At 39.7% G+C, this 18,611-nt stretch overlaps 1 protein-coding gene and 1 long non-coding RNA gene across 19 annotated transcripts in view; one reads left to right on the top strand and one right to left on the bottom strand.

Annotated features, from left to right (window-relative positions):
* THRB (thyroid hormone receptor beta) overlaps positions 1–18,611 on the top strand; it is a 268,006-nt gene that overhangs the window by 233,340 nt on the left and 16,055 nt on the right. For 11 of the 18 annotated variants that reach the window (XM_078377281.1, XM_078377286.1, XM_078377282.1 and 8 more), the window contains 3 exons: positions 7,143–7,243; positions 10,667–10,814; positions 13,819–14,024. In XM_078377281.1, coding sequence (XP_078233407.1) covers positions 7,143–7,243; positions 10,667–10,814; positions 13,819–14,024 — 455 coding nt within the window. Of the gene's footprint in view, positions 1–7,142; positions 7,244–10,666; positions 10,815–13,818; positions 14,025–18,287; positions 18,345–18,611 lie in introns of all 18 variants that reach the window. The other 7 variants (XM_073003406.2, XM_073003407.2, XM_073003403.2 and 4 more) reach the window with 1 other exon arrangement.
* Positions 14,140–18,611, bottom strand: part of LOC144583477 (uncharacterized) — a 42,181-nt gene continuing 37,709 nt past the window's right edge. The window contains exon 2 of the long non-coding RNA XR_013537252.1: positions 14,140–14,540. This is a non-coding gene — a long non-coding RNA (uncharacterized LOC144583477). The remainder of the gene's footprint in view (positions 14,541–18,611) is intronic.

Genomic DNA, 18,611 nt, shown 5'->3' with positions numbered 1-18,611 from the left:
TCACTGTAGATGGTGACAGCAGCCACGAAATTAAAAGATGCCTGCTTCTTGGGAGGAAAGCTATGACAAACCTAGACAGCATCTTAAAAAGAAGAGACATCAAAAGGTCCACATAGTCAAAGCTATGGTTTTTCCAGTAGTGATGTGTGGAAGTGAGAGCTGGACCATAAAGAAGGCTGACCGCTGAAGAATTGATGCTTTTGAATTGTGGTGCTGGAGGAGACTCTTGAGAGTCCCCTGGACTGCAAAGAGAACAAATCTATCCATTCTAAAGGAAATCATTCCTGAGTTCTCACTGGAAGGACAGATCCTGAAGCTGAGGCTCCAATACTTTGGCCATCTTATGAGAAGAGAAGACTCCCTGGAAAAGACCCTGATGTTGGGAAAGTGTGAAGGCAAGATGAAAAGGGGATGACAGAGGATGAGATGGTTGGACACTGTCACTGAAGCTACCAACACGAATTTGACCAAACTCCAGGAGGCAGTGGAGGACAGAAGGGCATGGCATAGTCTGGTCCATGGGATCCTAGCACTAGATGAATTACTCTGCTATGTCTCACCTGACCTGGAAGAGAACAGCTTCTAGAATCCCCCAGCTAGCATGACTAGGAGATTCTGGGAATTGTAACCCAAAAAAGTAACTCTTCTAGGCACAGTCTGCTTAGCTGTGGTATCAGCACCCCATGATATGCAAGCCACATGACCACATACATGGGCATGGATGCAAAGGACACACTGGCCAAAATTCTGATATGTAAAGTAAGCAAATTCACAAGTTTCAGTCCATTCCTAGCTGGTAAGTAAGGACTCCTTAATGCAGTTCTTGGGAGCCAGCTTGCATGTGTGCCCCCAAGAATCATGGCAGGAGATTTTTATTTACTGAAGAGGAATGGACCAAAACTTAAGAATTTGCTTACATGATGCAATATGTCCTTTTGCCCGAATCCTTAAAATATACCAAGGGCTCCTAAATGTAGCTCTCCACCTAAATTTTGGGCATGTAGGAAATTTTATGTGTTCTGGGATACATACCACATTGAAGAGAATATTTTGCTGCTCTTTTCATGCCAGCACAGGGTCCTGCTTCAAGTACTAAACATAAAAGGTCAATTGCGATCATGCTGTTAATTTTTCATCTTGAGTAAGCTGGAAAGGCCCATTTTGTAGCAAAGTTCTAATTATTTTAATTATTAATACAACCAGTAAATGCTAATTATTCATAGTCAGTGCTATACTGTATGCTGTCAGTTTCCTTATACTGTAATTAGTAGTATTGTGGCTCAGTTAGGAAGCTGGTTTGAATGTTCTGTGAATTCACACTGTGACAATAGGCTCATTCCTCTAGGTGTTTTGCATCTGAAAGGAGTAACATGTTGATTCAGCAAACAGATAAAGGACATGGATGCTGTTTCAGGGTGAATTGCATTGGAAAGGACTGATTTTCTTTTGTTCATGGCTTGAGCAGCTGTAACCATTCTTCTTTACCTTTGGCCAGCTAGCTAGGTAGGCAGGAGTAGACATTTTGTTCAGCTGTTGCGAAGTGTCATCAGTCTTTCTGTGTGGTCACTGGTCATTAAGTTTGGAGCAGATACTCAGTATGTACTTACACAGCAGCACAATTCTGATTGACTGGGCAACTGTTTTTAATAGTTAAGATTTAATGTATTTGCAAAAGAAGAAGAAGAAGAGATGTGAACCTATTGTATACATGGAAAGTTTTTTTCCTTGTTCTGCTAACCTTTTGTAGTCCCCACCCCAACAATATGCTCCAGAAGACCAAGAAATTGTCAATTGCTGAGCTGTCCCTGAGCTGTTCCTGAGATTCATCTTGCCACTGCTCAGATTGAGAATGGCTCCAGCACGTCATGACATGAATACTTTAGAGTAGCATTCCAAACTCTGTCAGTAAGTAGAGATGGGCACAAGCTTTAGTTCCCTTCCCCCGCCTCCCTGGCGAATGACCCACTCATCAGTCAGAGCACTCTCCTCTCCCTCTCCTCTTCAGTTATTTGACCAGTCCCTGGCAGGAGCATGGGTTTGCCTGTCCTGCTTCCTTGTCTGGTGGGTGATCAGCCAAGGAAGCAGGGCAGAGAAATCCATGCTCCTGCCAAAGACTGGTTGAACAGTCAAAGACAAGAAGGAGAGGAACCCACTCCAACTGCTGAGTGGGGGATCCAGCCACGGAGGTGGGGGAAGGCAACTCATGGCACCTATGATGCTGCATGTACAAACTGGCACGAACCTCTGAGCTGAGGCTTGTGCCCATCTCCACTAGTAAGCTTGACTTGGCTTGATATGTTCCACATTTTTTGAGTACAACCTAGAGCAGATACAGCAGATATTTAAATTTGTTATTGACATCTTATTGGTGTTATTTTGGTTGTATTGATGCTTTATTGGTATAGTGCAGTGACTCCCAAGCTTGGGTAAACCCAGGTGTTCTTGAACCGCAACGCCCAGAAGCCTTCACTACTGGCTGGGGTTTCCAGGAGTTGCAGTCCAAATGCACCTTGGTTACCCAAGGTTGGGAACCACTGGTGTAGTGGTTAGAATGTTGAACTGGGATTGGGTAATCCTGATCCTGGTCTTCATTGAGCCATGAAATTTACTGGGTGACCTTGAGCTAATCACAGTTTCTCTGCCTGAACTGCCTTACAAGGTTGTTGTGAAGAAAAGTGGTGAGTAAGAAAGCCACATACCCTGCTTGGAGAACTATAAAGTAATGGATACATGCAAATACAGTAATACTGAAAAATATTTATTTTATACATATACTAAGAGTCACCCATTTCTCCTTTTCCTTTTTCTCCTTCCCAGTTATATTCCTGTCCAGTACACCAGTATTTAATTTAACCTAAAACACTCTGTGCTGTTTTAGGGGAGACTGTGACCCAACAGCCTGTGAAGAAAATCTCTGCATGGTTGGCCTTAGAAATGTCAGACTCTACTCCATATAGTTATAATTGGTGAGGTTCCCATGTTATCTCTCTCATGGAAACTAGTGATAAAGACACTGCTCTGTGTATGTGTACGTTTTTCTTTTTGGCCACCTTTTTATTACCATCTGTTCTTCACTGGTGCTGCAAGGCCACTATTCAATCCTACCACTTGGAATTTCTGCTTTTGCCTTTTACATAAGAGGACATTTAGAGTGGCAATTGTGAATTGGAAATCAGAGAACTTTTCTAGTCCTCCCTCGAGGTAGGACTCATTTTTGGTGGAATTTAGTCTGATCCTGAACGTGTTTCCCAGGTGGAAACTCTGTGCAGCATAGTATCTGTGAGTAACATGTGATAATTATGTAGGACCTGTTTTTTAAGAGAGAGATTTAAATGGCAAGTGCTTGGGATAAGACTATGAGTCTAACATGCTTTGTTCCTGTTGACTATTTGTGTTTTTATTTCCATGATAGTGTGGGGATGACCCTCTAACCTTAAACTGTTTAGTAAAGAGAGATTTTGTTTTTCTACCATTGATACCTGTGTATTACCACAATTAAAAACAGTGAAATTCCCAATAGGGAGAGTGTGAAAACAAATTCAGTATATTTAAAGCTATAAATCAAGCCAATGCAAAGGAGAATTGCTTTGATTTGGCTTGCCAGTGTAGTCACATTCTTAGCCTATGGCTTGCTCATGAACCAGAGCAAATAAGTTGGGGAAATGCCCCCTCCATGACTCACAAGCCATCACTGGATTATTCCTAAGTAAGCAGAGAATGGTGTTATTAAAGAATCAAACAGTGAAGCATATCTGTTGTGTTTACTTGGTGCAGAAGTTAAAATTCAAGAAAGATGCATCAGTTTGCTCACATTTTGAGTGAGGCATGTGACTGATTTATTCCTTCAGTATCTTCCTTTTCAGCATCCTGCTTCAATATAACTGTATGCTTTAAACCAAGGTTTCTTTCTCTTTGAGGGTATAAATAAAAATTAAGAGTGTAAAACTGCATATCAATCAAAAGCGAAATAACTGGGGTGGGAATCTTGAAATCAGCAAGGCAAAAAGAGGAGAAAAAGCCCCATGAAAGAAGCTGAAACATTAGCCATCTAGTTAAATGCATTAGACATCTATTTTAAAAACCAACAACATTAACTTTATTTTATTTAGGACCTGGCTTCTTGTTTTCTTTTTCCTATATGTATCAAAACCATATATCACAAAACTTTAGTGCTAATAGATAATTCATGCAATTAACATCTGTCTCAAGTATTATTATTATTTTTTAAATGATGTCTACTTCAACTACTGATGTTATGCGAAAATGCAATTTGACGCAATTAATTTATTTAGTAAAGGCATTGTCAAATTTGTAATGAATCAGCTGATCAGGTGAAATGTGTCATTACTGCACAGATGACTGTAACAAACATAGCACCCATATTGCAATCCCACATATTTACCAAGAATTGTTTTGTGGAACATGTTTGTGCTTACTGGGGAGGTTCCAGATGGTGTACATTATATTTCCCCACATTTTGTTTTGGATAGTTGAAGATTAAATGAGCATATGTATTAAGCACTTCAAACTAATTGTGAATTTTAATTGACTCTGAAGCATCTGTAATCCAAATAGGATAGTACTCTGTTAAGCTTGCAAGAAGTTTGTGGAAAGTCATTATTATTATTTATTGAACCAAGGTTCTGTATACATATTGGATCATGCCTTAGGACAGATGTTTTTTCCTACAGGTATTTTGGAGTTGCAGCTGTCATCAGTTCTACCTAGTATGGCCAGGGTTCATGACTAATTAAAGTTATGGAACAAACAATATACAGAGGGTACCAAATTGGAGAAAGCTGCCTTACAATATTTGATGCAAAAATATTCTCTTTTCCCCCGAAAATGAATATATGTCAGTTTTGTACAAATACTGAACTATTTGCAGTAACCTTTTATTTTCTTCTAGTCTATCACATGAAATCTTTCCATGGCAATGTTATCCCATATTTTCTGATTTGCTGCTAACAAACACCTCCTGTATATATTGAATTTAGGTGGACCAGAATAGAGTCTGGAGTTTTTTGTTTTTTGTTTGTTTTTGTTTTGCCTTTTTCTCTTCTTACATGTTAATAGTGTTTTTCTATTATTTCCTGCCTACTATGTGTTCTGAAACTTTCATGTCATATCCCATTCCAAGAACTGGCACCAGAGCAAATTAAATTTCTACTTGTTCTGCAGCTGGACCTGAAAGTCTTTATGTATTTGCTGCTGGTAGTGAAAGACATTTATGCAGTTAGATGGTCTCTTCTCTAAAGCTGCTGTGCAAAATGTTGCTCAGTCTCATTTGCCTTCCATTCTCTCCTCCCTGCCTGCCAAGAACATTCAATAGCTGGATTTACTTTGCTGCATTAGGCTGTAGACAGAAGGTGTCTCTCTATGTTTCCCACATCTCTCACTCAGAAAGTTGGCACATGATTTTTAATCTACCCTTTTGAAAGCAGGCTAGATTATTCCATACTGAAGAGCACACTGCACAGCTTTGCCTAGCTTGTTTTGTGCCCTATTCATATTGTTCAATCTGAAGTGCCCAAATTGAACTACCCAACTACACTAAACTCATGTCATTTACTGTCAAGCCATATTGATATTTATTCATGTCATAGCTACTGCTTTCTTAATTACAGGTGTGCCATTTTGTCACAAAATTTGCTCTCTTTTTTTTGGACCTCTCTTGCAATCTCAACATCAGGCAGTTGTATTTCTTTGCACTTGAATAGTTGAGGCTATTCAGTCCATTGAATTCAATGTGTGCAGTTTATGTAGGTGATCTCTCAGTTCTCAAACATGGGTCCCCAGATGTTGTTGTGACACAGTTCCCAAGATTCCCAGCCACCATAGTCAATGGCTATGGATTCTGGGAGCTGTAGTCTAACAACATACAGTGACTCAAATCTAAGAACCATTTAGCACAATGTGCTTTCATTTTAACCTAGGTGCTAACTCAAAGCTTACAACTACACTGAGAAGAGGTTCAATTATGGTAAATATTACTTAGTTATGCATTCATTTAGGGGGAAACTAGTTGGTTACTAATTATAAGTAAATAGCTACTTCCATGCTGTGTTCTTTGCACAATTGGCAAAGAAAAAGCCAAAGCTTCTAAGTTCTGTTCTTTGCACAGACTGAGACAAAATGGCATTTATTGTCCGTCTTTTCCACACTGTTTGTTTATTAAACCATCTAATAAACGATTTAGACATGGCGCTACATCTGGAAAGGCTATTAGAGTACTATACTTAATTTATTAATACAGACAAAAAGACAATCCTTGCCCTCAGGTTCACAAACTAAAAAAAAAAAAACATGACACAATATCAAAAGTGAGGTGGAGAAAGTAAGGAGAACAAGAACACGTAGGCACAAGTTTTTGGTCTTATGAGGTTCCTTAGCCTCATGGAAAGGCTTCTTGAGGATGGCTGGGGAGAGAGAAATCCCAGGAAGAGTAGATGTGGGCTCCTGTGTTTCTCTGGGAGATCCTAGCAGAATCTCAAAATGGGGGTTGCCATTCTCTCTCCCTGTGTGTATATAAAATCATCCTGTTTTAATATGTTCAGTAGTGTTCCAGCTCTTTGTTGCACTTTCAAATTTACCCATGATTTGTCAAGAGTCACACATTTTTAGGTCCTGCTGATTTAAATAGAAGAGTTGATCTTGTTCATCTAATATTTTGGATAGGGAAAGCAGTGCAGAAAATTGCGTTCCACATATGGTTCCTTCCTGGCCACTGCTTGTGTAAGGTGGCATCCAGCACCCCTTTGAGTGAGACAAAGTTCCATTTACAGTTAGAAGGCAATGTCCAGCTTGTGTAATTACAAGGCAGAGATTGGCAGGGCTCAAGCCAAGTGTTCCAACTGTGAAACTGTTATGCAAGAAACAGGATTCTAGCCCTTGGGTTAAAATAAGCAAGACTTAAAAGTGCTTATCATGCAGACTGGTTTAGATTAACAAGCACCTCTTGACTGAGGCAGGTTGGTGCCTTTGTGGTCATCCCCTTGGTTAAGGAAGTGTAGCCTTCAGATAACTGATGATGTTGAAAGGCATTAAATATATGCATTCTTTTCCTTATTCAGCCAGTCAATTGAAGTGCACTTTCTCTCTCATTCTCTCTCTCTCTCTCCCTCTCCTTTTTCTCTCTGCAGGGTACATACCCAGTTACTTAGACAAGGACGAGCTGTGTGTTGTTTGTGGTGACAAAGCCACTGGGTATCACTATCGCTGCATAACTTGTGAAGGTTGCAAGGTAAATAATAGGGAGTGCATAAGATTGGGAGCTGGAAATGATAAGCCTGGTTGTTTTCCAGCAGCTGTCTATTATATTGATAGATGTGCTAGTTGGGATAAAATGTGTGGTACACATCATCATATGACAATAATCCTGCTTTTTACCACCTGACAAACCATTTTATACTAATTGCAGAAAGCAAGTGTCACAGCCATGTGTTGTACATTTTCTGTAATGTGACTAGAATCATCACCATTATATTTGTTCCATTTATATCCTTTCTTTCTTAGAGTGAGTTAAAGGCAGGGTGTACATGGCTCTCCAAACCTCCCCACTTTGTGCACACAACCCTGTGAAGTAGGTTGAAGTAGGCTAAGAGAGTGTTATTGGATCAAGGTCACTCAGTAAGCTTCATGATGACTAAGTGGGGATTTGAACCAAATTTTCCCTAGTCTTTACTCAGTCTTCACTACACTACACTTGTGGTTTCCATGTAGGCGTCAAGAGATTGTATTTTCCCTTTTATTCAGCCATTGCAATACGGCAGTGCTTACCTAATTGTCCTCTTTTTTTGCCACTTTGCAAACTTTTTTGCCATTTTATGAACTATGTTCCCCATCTGCAGCTGTCTTCCCCCTCCATGCCCCTACAGTTAAGCTCACCTGAACAATTGTTCGTGGCCATTGTGGAAAGGAAACACCTGCAGAGGTATCACATAAAGCCCTGCTACTGTTATAGCAAGGATGGTCAAAGTGTGTCCCCCCAGGGGCCTCAGTGTGGCCCCCTAGCATGCCAACCCCCCCATTTTAAAAATGGACCTAAAATGTCCAATCATGCCCTCTAAGGGAGCACTGTTTGCCATTTGGGACCATCTGTGGGCCCCTCGTACTTTATATAGGCATTAGGTGCCCTTTCTAAAACCAGAAATAATCTCATGGGGGTTGTCTAGAAGGCATGATTGTTTGTCCATTTTTAAATGGGGTTTTGGAGTACAATCTTTTGTTATAGGGCTGCCCCCTGAGCTTTAGGAAGTCTCCTGCCCCTCTGTTATGGCAAATGAGATGAAGGCTATTATCTCACCTCCCTGTATGATTGCAATTTGAACTGTTTGCGGAGTGATCCAATGTAATCTATTTCCCAGAAGTAACACAACAAATAGAGAAATGCACTCCAGCCTGACCTGATCCATGTGTAAGCCGGACCTTTTTTTTGTAGGGCTTCTACTTTCTGGGTCTGGGCTAGAGTGATTCTCCACCAAATGGATGGATGACTTTAAGAAAAATCACTCCCATGAAAGAGCATGGATGTTGGCAAGTCTTTCGATCCGAGTCCCAAGTTTGAGTCCAAGCCTTTAGTACCAAGTTTTAAGTCTGAGTCTTTGGTACCAAGTCTGAGTCCCAAGCCCCAAGTAGGAGTCCTTATTAGAAACAAGCTCTTTCGGTTGGATGGGTTTCAAGGCCCGAGTCAAGTCCGAGACATTGGCGGGGGGGGGGGACTTGAGTTGAGTTTGAGTTGAGTCATTGGTGCGATTTAAATCTGACTTGACAGTGAGTCCCGTGACTTGAGTCCCCATTCCTGTTAAAGGGAGCCCTTTCCAGTGTGATCAGGCACATGTGATTGCAGTCATCTGATTGCCCCTCAGTGTCACTGTGTTACTCTCTGAGGTAAGGAAGCTGAAGAATCTACGGCATGTGAGGCTGGGAGTAAGCAATATTGGACTTCAAACGAGGGGACCTCTAAAAAGAAACTGCAGAGTATTCTCAATGCTGGCTGAATGGAATGGGGAAACACCATTTGCAATTTCCTGACTGTGCACTTGGGTATGAGGACAGCTGTTGTGGTGGCCTTAGTGGAGATTCGAGATCACCACAGAGGCAGCTTGTGCTGCTCTCAGCTTCAGTGACCTAAGACACCCTGAATATGAGATGTTTACTCTTAAAGAATAGCTTCACTGAGCCATGGTGTGTGTGTGTGTGTGTGTGTGTGTGTGTGTGTGTGTGTGTGTGTGTGTGTGTGTGTGTGTGTGTGTGTGTGTGTGTGTGTGTGTGTGTGAGAGAGAGAGAGAGAGAGAGAGAGAGAGAGAGAGAGAGAGAGAGAGAGATTTGGACATAAGAGAACAAAAGGGAAGAGTTTGCAATACCCATTTATATGTGAGTACGCTATTTATTTATTTATTTATTTATTTATTTATTTATTTATTTATTTATTTATTTATTTATTTATTTATTTATTTATTTATTTATTTATTTATTTATTTATTTAAACTTATATACTGGTAGTTTTATTTTTATAATCATTTTTTATTATGCCAAACACTGGTAGTTATACCTTATGTATTTTCTCTTCAGAACAGTTATTGGCCAAAACCCTGCTGCTTAACACTGTACATCACACTAGAGTAGGCCCATTTGAATCAGTGTTTTGGTGAGTAAGCTCCTCCAGAAGTACTATTGATTCAAATGTGCTGACTCTTTTTTCAGCTGACTATGCTGAAGTAAGTTGCAGTTAGAGTAGGCCCATTTGAATCAAGGGAAGTTATGACGTTGACTCACTAAATCCCCATTGATTCAGTGGGCCTACTCTCATGTGATTTACTTTGCTAAGCAACAGGTTTTTGGCCATTACAAGATATATCATTTATTTGTCCCATTAAATAAGCATGTATAAAAATGCAATCTAAATGTATTCAGTTAAATAAACAACAATCAGGGCACTTTGGCAGGTCACACTTATCTTTTTGGTCTTGTACGTGGGCACAGTAATTTGAGATCAAGAAGTATTGTCATAGTGCAAAGTGTTCTGTTCAAAACTGCTCTGGAGATCGGGGGGGGTGGGGTGCTCAAAAATGACCTCAGCCAATACCATTCACTACAACCTGGTTTAATTGCAGATATCGTCAGATCTTGACAGGAGTTCTATTCAAATTGTGTTCAGAACGTTTCCCAACTTTCCTTAATGTCTTGCAGTGTCCTTCCAAAAAAACAAAAAAACAAAAAAAAAATCCGAATAGCTAAATAAAATACAAAAGACCTAAATGACTATGGGCTAAATGCAACGGTGAATCTCAGTTAGAGTAGACCTGCTGAATCCATGGGTCTACTCCCATTTACAATAGCAGTTGGATATAGGCCTTAGCACTCAAACAAGGTATCTTCCTTGTTCTCTAAGATAAAGTATGGTGGTGAAGTGATCCAGTATAATCAGAATTTCACCAGGCAGCTCATTCCAGCATTCTACCATAAATGCTACTCTTAGTAAAACAAACACCTGGAATTTCATGGCTGAGTTTTAGCCAGCTTCAAATTTGTAGCAAAGGATGATGCTGTTCTAGAATGATAATGTGAATTCTACATTACTTGTAAAATAAGTATGCAATCATGTTTTAGATATTCAGAAAAGAGGGAAATTCTGCTTGTGTTTTATATTCTCTTCTTTACCTAGGGTTTTTTCCGAAGAACTATTCAGAAAAATCTTCACCCAACTTATTCCTGTAAATATGAAGGAAAATGTGTGATAGACAAAGTCACAAGAAACCAGTGCCAGGAATGTCGCTTCAAGAAATGCATCTATGTTGGCATGGCAACAGATTGTAAGCTTTTCCTTTATTTTACTGTGCTGTTTGTTTTCATTATAGATGTTTATTTCAGTCCAAGGAAATAATCGGTAGCTTTCCGCATTTTTATTTTGTATGCTGGCTGACAATGTACGATGTTATAGGACAACTTTTTTTTTCATCCCCCCCACCCTAAGCTTTAATTTTCTATTTTCTGTTGAAAAGCCTAAGTTTTCTTCTAGCCTTAGCTATTTTGTGTGCTATTAAGGAGAGGAACAATTTCTTTCACAGGAGTGGGAGCTGTTTTGGAGCAGTGTCTTGCAGAGGGGAGAATTATCATGTTTAAAGATTCGGAAGAATGGGAAGTTGGATGCTGTTTTTATATGAGTCATCCTGCAGTTGTTTGTTTTATTTTTAGACAGGAAGAAACTGAGCACTATTTCACTTCAAAGGAACTGGAGCATACGACTGCAAGATTAACCCTTCAAGAACTTATATTTCATGCCTCTCCAGAGATTTCAAAGAATATCAGTGGAGACAATTTTAAAATGAAAATCCAGATTCAAATGACTAGAATCAGTAGTCCTTAGTTAAGTACAGAGGATCTTAGTCAATAATCTCATTTTAAAAAAACAAACAAAAACGTTTAGGATCCAAGGAGTTTCTGTGTGCTAGCCCAAGAGGCTGGCTATGGTCAGGTCTTTTTAAAAAAATTGAATCACTGAAAGTTTCTGGTTATCAGAACCCTCTCGTTCATAAAGGATCAAGCTGTCAATGGCTTCTAATCATGATAGTTGTGTATTTCATCAGTTAGCAGAGGCAGTATGCTTCTGAATAGAACTTACTTAGGTCCATGAGTGGCAGGGCGCTAGTAGGATCGTGTCCTGCTTGTGGGCTTCCCATAGGCTTCTGATTGGCTGTGTGAGAACAAAATGCCAGCCTACATAAGCATTTGGTCTGATCCAGCTGGCCTTTCCTTACATTCTCCTGGGGTTCATGCTAAAGCTGTTGCCACCAGCTGATATTTTAAAGTTCTAACTGGAAATAGCAAGGGCTCGTGTGTGCAAAGAATGTCCTCTGCAGCTTAACGACAGTCCCTCCCAATAGTCTCCCTGCCCTTTTCAACTGTAGGCCTTTGTGCCATTTCAGAGATTTGGTTCCAATTTCTTAGTTGTGAAAGTAACAGGGCACAGGCAGCTTCTTTTGACAAATCCAAACACAAATTTGCTATAAATTACCCATGAGAATACAGAATTAATTGTTGGGGTGGGGAAAGGGGCCAAAATATTGTGGTACCTTAAAGATTAATATATATGTTTCTGTGTGAACTTTCAGGGATCACTGCCCACTTCCATAAATGCATTTGTCAAGGTCTGAGGAAGTGGTTCTTGATTTTGATCCATGGACAGTCTCACTGAAGGTGCCATGATATTCTGTCCTCTATTCTTCCTCTTCCAACAACCAATGAACACAGCTACCACTTTAGAATTAGTTGTATAGTTCTTTGGTCCTAGCTATCCTGCTTTTTGTTGTATCCATGTTGGTGGAGAACACAGTTAGTTAGGGTTAACCCTCAGGCATTTTTGCTGTGTGCAATATAGCCATTGGCCATTATTGTTCTTAAAATCTAACCATTTAGCAGTTATCCTCCTTCTGTTATTGTTGTTGCTGTTGTTGCTGCTGCTGCTACTACTACTACTACTACTACTACTACTACTACTACTGTTTATTGAAGCCTAAGATCATTCAACAAAAATTACAAATAAAACCGGGATGTATATACAAAAGATATATACAAAAGCATGTTGGGCTATATTTACTGTCAATGTGTGGATTTAGTTAAAGGGATATGACAGTCAAAGCATTTTCTTCATCTGAATATAACTCTAAAAAATGGAACTGTATTAATAAAGCAAAAGTAATCATTGAATAGCTGATACCAACGGCACATCGATTATGTGCAAAATCAGTTAATTCATTCTTTAATATGTAGATGAATTCTGTATTTAATAATATAATATACAAAAATTGATTAATTTGGGTAAACCAGACTGTTCAGCCTTTCACTATCACTCTTAGACTGCTTAATTCTGTACCAGCAAATTGATTCTCACCTGGGATGACAGGGTTTTCTAAGTATAAAATAGAAGTGGCTTCCCAGTCTCATCTTTTCCATGGCATTCTAGAATTGGGCAGCTTGCCCAAAGCTGCCCAGGCTGGATCCGTTTCCTGGGAGGACACTAGGCTCCATACCCAGTTATTCCAACCTACTAAGAGTAGCTAACTGCTGTTCTTACTCTGTTATTGTTCAGATTCAAGACTTTGATAAATGAATTTAACATATTGAGCTAAACCCAATTAATAATCCTGACTAGAGTAGACCCATTGAGTCACTTGCTGAAAGGTGAGTCGATGCATATGCAAACCTTATTGATTTAGGAATTTGGATCAGGAATTGGATTTGGGCCACTCTATTAGGGGCTATGTTCACAATGTCAAAAACTACAAATCATTAAAGGGCCACAATTTTAACAAATATATTCTTTAGACAATAGACATGGTGTGATATTCTGTGTTCTTGTTAGTTCCAGCTTTGCCTCTACCTTTGAGCTGGGTGGAATGGTAGATCTGCTTGGGTTAGTGTAAATGCAGTAGACTTTATTTTTCCTGGAGGAAGGGAATTTTGTGTTCTAGATTTCTCTGCCTTCCTTTTAATCTTTGAGTAGTCTAATTTATCTTCTTTACTACTGATTGTATAGGGATTGTTCAATGTGCCTCACTATTTGTTCTGAGAATAGACATCTATATAGCAGTTGCTAAAATCTGATAAATGATGTAACTGTATTATCCGCATTGACTTCAGTGACTTGGAATTTGTTAGATTTTGGAGGGTCTGCTTGGTTGTCCATGGAAAGTGACTTACTATTCCAAATGTTTCCTGAAAATTCCCAAGATAGAAAACTATAATCCTCCAAACAGATTACACATTTCCAAGAAGTGATTGTAATCTGTTTTTCTGTCCTGTCTTTTTCCTTGTTAGTGGTGTTGGATGACAGCAAGCGGCTAGCAAAAAGAAAACTGATAGAGGAGAATCGAGAGAAGAGACGACGGGAGGAGTTGCAGAAAACAATTGGAATAAAACCTGAGCCAACTGATGAGGAGTGGGAGCTTATTAAAATTGTTACTGAAGCACATATGGCCACCAATGCACAAGGAAGCCACTGGAAACAGAAAAGGAAATTTCTGGTAAGTTCTATAACAGTTCAAGAGAAGCAACTGCAATTTCCACAATTTCCAGGCTGAGATAATGGGAACTGTAGTCTTACACACACAGAGAGAGAGAGAGAGAGAGAGAGAGAGAGAGAGAGAGGATGCTTCTTTTGGGGAAAAAAAGGCATTGAGTGCTTCCAAATGGCCATTTTCTTTCTTTCTTTCTTTCTTTCTTTCTTTCTTTCTTTCTTTCTTTCTTTCTTTCTTTCTTTCTTTCTTTCTTTCTTTCTTTCTTTCTTTCTTTCTTTCTTTCTTCTCCTTCCTTCCTTCCTTCCTTCCTTTCATTTTTAAAGAGGAGTATGCAAAAGGTACTTTCTGGGACTGCTGTTCCTAGAATTCCCTACTGGCCATGCTCTCTGGAGGGTTCTGAGCATAGTCCCAAGGCATAACCCCGTGGAACAATGCATCTTCTTAAGTAATCCGGAGGTCCATTGCGCCCAGAATCCTGCTTCCACTGTGGTGTGCTTACAATAATAAGCAAACCTTCAGGCACTTATGAAATGAAAACCAAGAAAAAGAAAATCAAATAAGGACAAAATAGCATACAGACACAAAGAGACTTTTCATGCAACAAGTAGACAAACTATTCATTGTGATTGACTAGGAGAGTCCATAGAAATTACTGAAGCCTGTACGACTGTCCCAGCAGGTGGCCTATTATTTGCAATATTGTTACTGCAAACTTCCATATTACATTCATTAGAGCAATGGAAGCTAGTAATACAAAATGCATTTTAATGTGTTTTCATTTTTCTCTTCCTTTATCTTGAGTGTTTCAGGGCTGCTTCTGAGGGAAAATATTTTGCTTTTGGATAATGGCAAATAATAAGTGTAATAATAAACACAGCATGATGTTTTAAAAACAATACAAATGAGATTCTATTGCCATTGTCCTCAAGTATCCACCAACATTTAGAAAATTATTTTCAAAAACTAGTGTGTTGTAACGTTTCATTTGCTTTAAAATTGTATATTGCATTAGTTACATTACAATATAATATATAAGAATATATTGTAAAATTAATATCTTAGCTTCGTAATATATATTGTGATACTAAATGCTGTATGTTAACATTACATATTTTATTTGTAGCAAATTGTTGTTGTTAATATCCCACCCATCTAGTCATTCGACTACTTTGGGCGACGTACATCAAACAAAATAAACAGATTAAAATAATGTCAATATCCAAAAATAAAGAACTAATAGTTGTTCATAGTTTTTTTCCCCTTTAAGCTGTACAAATGGAAATATGAACAAAACAAGCAACTCAGAAAGAGTAGGAGAAGAATGTCAATTGGTATCTCTTTGGTACCATAAATAACTTTCTGCATCTGTAATTTGTAACTTCAAAGCTTTGGTGTCCACTAGAAATCTTATGTTTCATGTGGCTTATATTTTGTTTTTCTAAATTCAGGGTACTGGAGCAACATTAACTTGTGGATGCAGCCCTTTGAGACTCAAAATTTATTTGTTTGTTTGTTTGTTTGTTTGTTTATATGCCGCCCACACTACCCAAAGGTCTCTGGGTGGCTTACAAAATTACCTGAGTACACTTCCCCCTTTGTAAAGGAGTCACACCCACACTTCTTTCTAAGAAAATTTTTTAAAATGTGTTTCGTTAGAGATATACACTTGGGATAGGAAAGGTGTTAAAAGCCCCAGTTCTAGCTAACTAAATTGGAGATGTCAGGAGTAGAGAAGGGGGCTTCGTATTTGTAGATGAATAGAAAGCCTGCCAGCACAGTTGGCCAACTCGATTACCTCTCCCCCCAACCCACCAATCCACTTACAGCATGGCGTGCAGTGTGCATGGGCAGCATCATAGTTGGGTGGACAGGGAGATGGGGCTGCAGCAGACAAGCTACTGCCAGGATTGGTGCACTGATGATGAAGCCGGGCACTTGCACCACGTGCCATTGCCGCGCTGTAAATGGACTGGCTGGTTCTGGGGGAGGTAATCAGGCTGGCCACCTGTACTGGTGGACTTCATATTTGTCTATGAATACAAAGCCCCCATCTCTAGTCAGGAGCCATGACTACCCCTTTCATCTCTAAAGAAATAGAAACCGAGACTTACCTGAGCATCCGTTGTTGCTGCCAAGGGCTTTGCAAGTGGTGAGAACTGGGGGACTGGAATGACTGGCGACCAAATGGTCTGGCAGAGCAAGGAGAGGGTGGCTGCTGTGAATTCCCCTGCCACCCCCTGGCTAGATTAGCAGCCTCATGGCGCAGTGGTTAAACTGCACTACTCCAGTCAAGGCTCTGCTCATGACCTGAGTTTGATTCCAATGGGGTCAGGTAGCCAGCTCAACATAGACTCAGCCTTCCATCATTCCAAGGTCGGTGAACTGAGTACCCAGCTCACTGGAGGGGGGAGGCAGTGTGTAGCCTGCATAACTAAATTATAAACAGCCCAGAGAGTGTTTTAAGCATTATGGGACAGTATATAAGTAGCACATTTTGCACTTTGCTTTACTTTGATTGGCCAGCATTGGCTGGGATTTCCTTGCTGGCCTCATATTGGCCACCAGGGAAATTCACAATTGTCATCCCACTGTCCTTATCTTATGATCAGACCTCTTCGAAAGAAGGAATGGCATGGGGCAAGGGACCCATGCAAGGTGGACACTGCATGGCAGAAGGTTATCAGGTCTATTGGCTGCCTGGTAGCATTCTCGGGCAGCTACTGGTTTAAACACCTAGACAGTTCATTTAAAGTGTCGCATCTTTTTCAGGCTGATGGGGTCCAGCTTTCAGACTGGGGGCAAGAAATCTAGTTGTGTGATATTAGCCCAGCCATAACAGATTGGTTACAGCTTCAGTTTTCTAACTATGAAGAACATGATGATAGAGGAGGCAAGACTAGGTGATCCTGTCTCAGCTTGTTCACAACTTCATCTTATAGAGCAGGGCTATTGCCTTTGATCTCATCCAGTAAGGCAGTTTGGACATGCTCTGGATCACAGCACCATTTTTTTGAAAATTTGGATTTAAAGAATATGAATTCTGCAGAATAAATACTGTAGTATGCACACTTCATTTTTATAATGTCCACAATTAGGGGATGTTAAAATCTAAATCTCAAATCTACATTGAGCAATACTATTGTTTGCAGAGAGATTACAGGAACTGCAGAATAAGGACAAGGTGGTAAAATTGTGGAGCCTGTACAAAAAGCCAAAAAAAGAGGGGGGGGCACTGTTGTTGTTTTTTCATTTGGAGGGAAAATGCCTAGTTCATTCTAAAGTGAAGCACAAGGAAGGGATCCAACCTTAGGGTCCCATGGGGAAATAGAGGGGCTGTGAGCCAAACTCAGTGAGTTAGGTTTCCGGCTGCAGAACCAGAGACTGGATTCAATTTCTCAATATGCATCCCTAAAGAGCCAGCCTGGGCAAGCTGCACAGTCCAGGATGCCCCCAGAAGAAGGGAATGGTAAACCACTTCTGAGTGTTCTCTATCTAGAAAGAGTCACCATGAGTCCTAATTGACCTGACAGCACACAACTATTATCATTGAAATAAATCCCGTGTCAGAGCTTAGGAATGTTATGTTTCTGGACTGCAACACTCAGAATTCCCTAGCCAGCAAGACCAATGGTTCTGCTCACTGGGAAATTCGGGAAGTTATCATGCAAAAAACAAACAAACCTTTCCCAAGCTCTGTCCAACACTGCCATTCCATTTAAAAAAGCCATTAAAGAGAAAATCCTGGCCTAACAGTGGTTTACCATTGAGGGAAATACAACCATTGGTTGATTTATATCTGTAGAGCTTTCTATGGTGTAACAGGGACTTATGGAAGAAACATAACTCCTACACCTGACTCAGCCCTTCTGTGTCACCTTTACCTAGTCACAGACTATCTCAGATGGTTATCTAAAGAGGTCAGGATTTCTCTGTTGGTCATCAACATAAATTGTCTTTTTTCTTTCTAACTTACTTCTAAATTTAAATTTAAATTGCAAGAGAATTTTGTTTTGCGGGATGTGGAAAGTTTCCCTGATATAAATGCTGCTGTATATATTGGACAAAGCACAAGCAATTTGACGGCAACAAATGTAAAACTTACATAATGTTCGTCTCCTTGACCAAGATTCCCAAACTTAGTAGTTTCACCTTCAAAGCCCAATGATCAGATGTCAAAAGAATGTCATATTTTTTTTAATGGTAAAGGTCAGAAAGTCCACTCCTGTGACAAAGTTGATGCTGAAGGTCTTTCTTTCCTTTTGGTTTCAGGGGAAGATAAATTTTCCTAGTTGGGCCAAGGAGACAGCATTAGCTTTAGGCTTTCAGGTACAAAATTGTTTGTGCAACATCAAGAACAAGTAGCTACATACACAATATTCAGCTGCCTACACCAATGAAATCTGACATGTCAGTAACTTATGTGTATTAAGTATTTTTCTTCTACAGTTCCTTCTTCTCACTGTTCATAAGGTACTTTTATCAATGATCATTATGGTGGTGGTGTTTCTTAAAGCAGCAGCTATGTACTGATGGCTTAAGCAAATGTAAACTGCTGAGATTCAGAAAAAGTTAAGAATATTTCATGTTCACTAT

Source organism: Pogona vitticeps, chromosome 6 (genome assembly GCF_051106095.1).
Source record: "Pogona vitticeps strain Pit_001003342236 chromosome 6, PviZW2.1, whole genome shotgun sequence".
Classification (NCBI taxonomy): Eukaryota; Metazoa; Chordata; class Lepidosauria; order Squamata; family Agamidae; genus Pogona; species Pogona vitticeps.
Note: the sequence above shows the minus strand (reverse complement) of the source record. Positions and strands in the feature narration are given on the sequence as shown.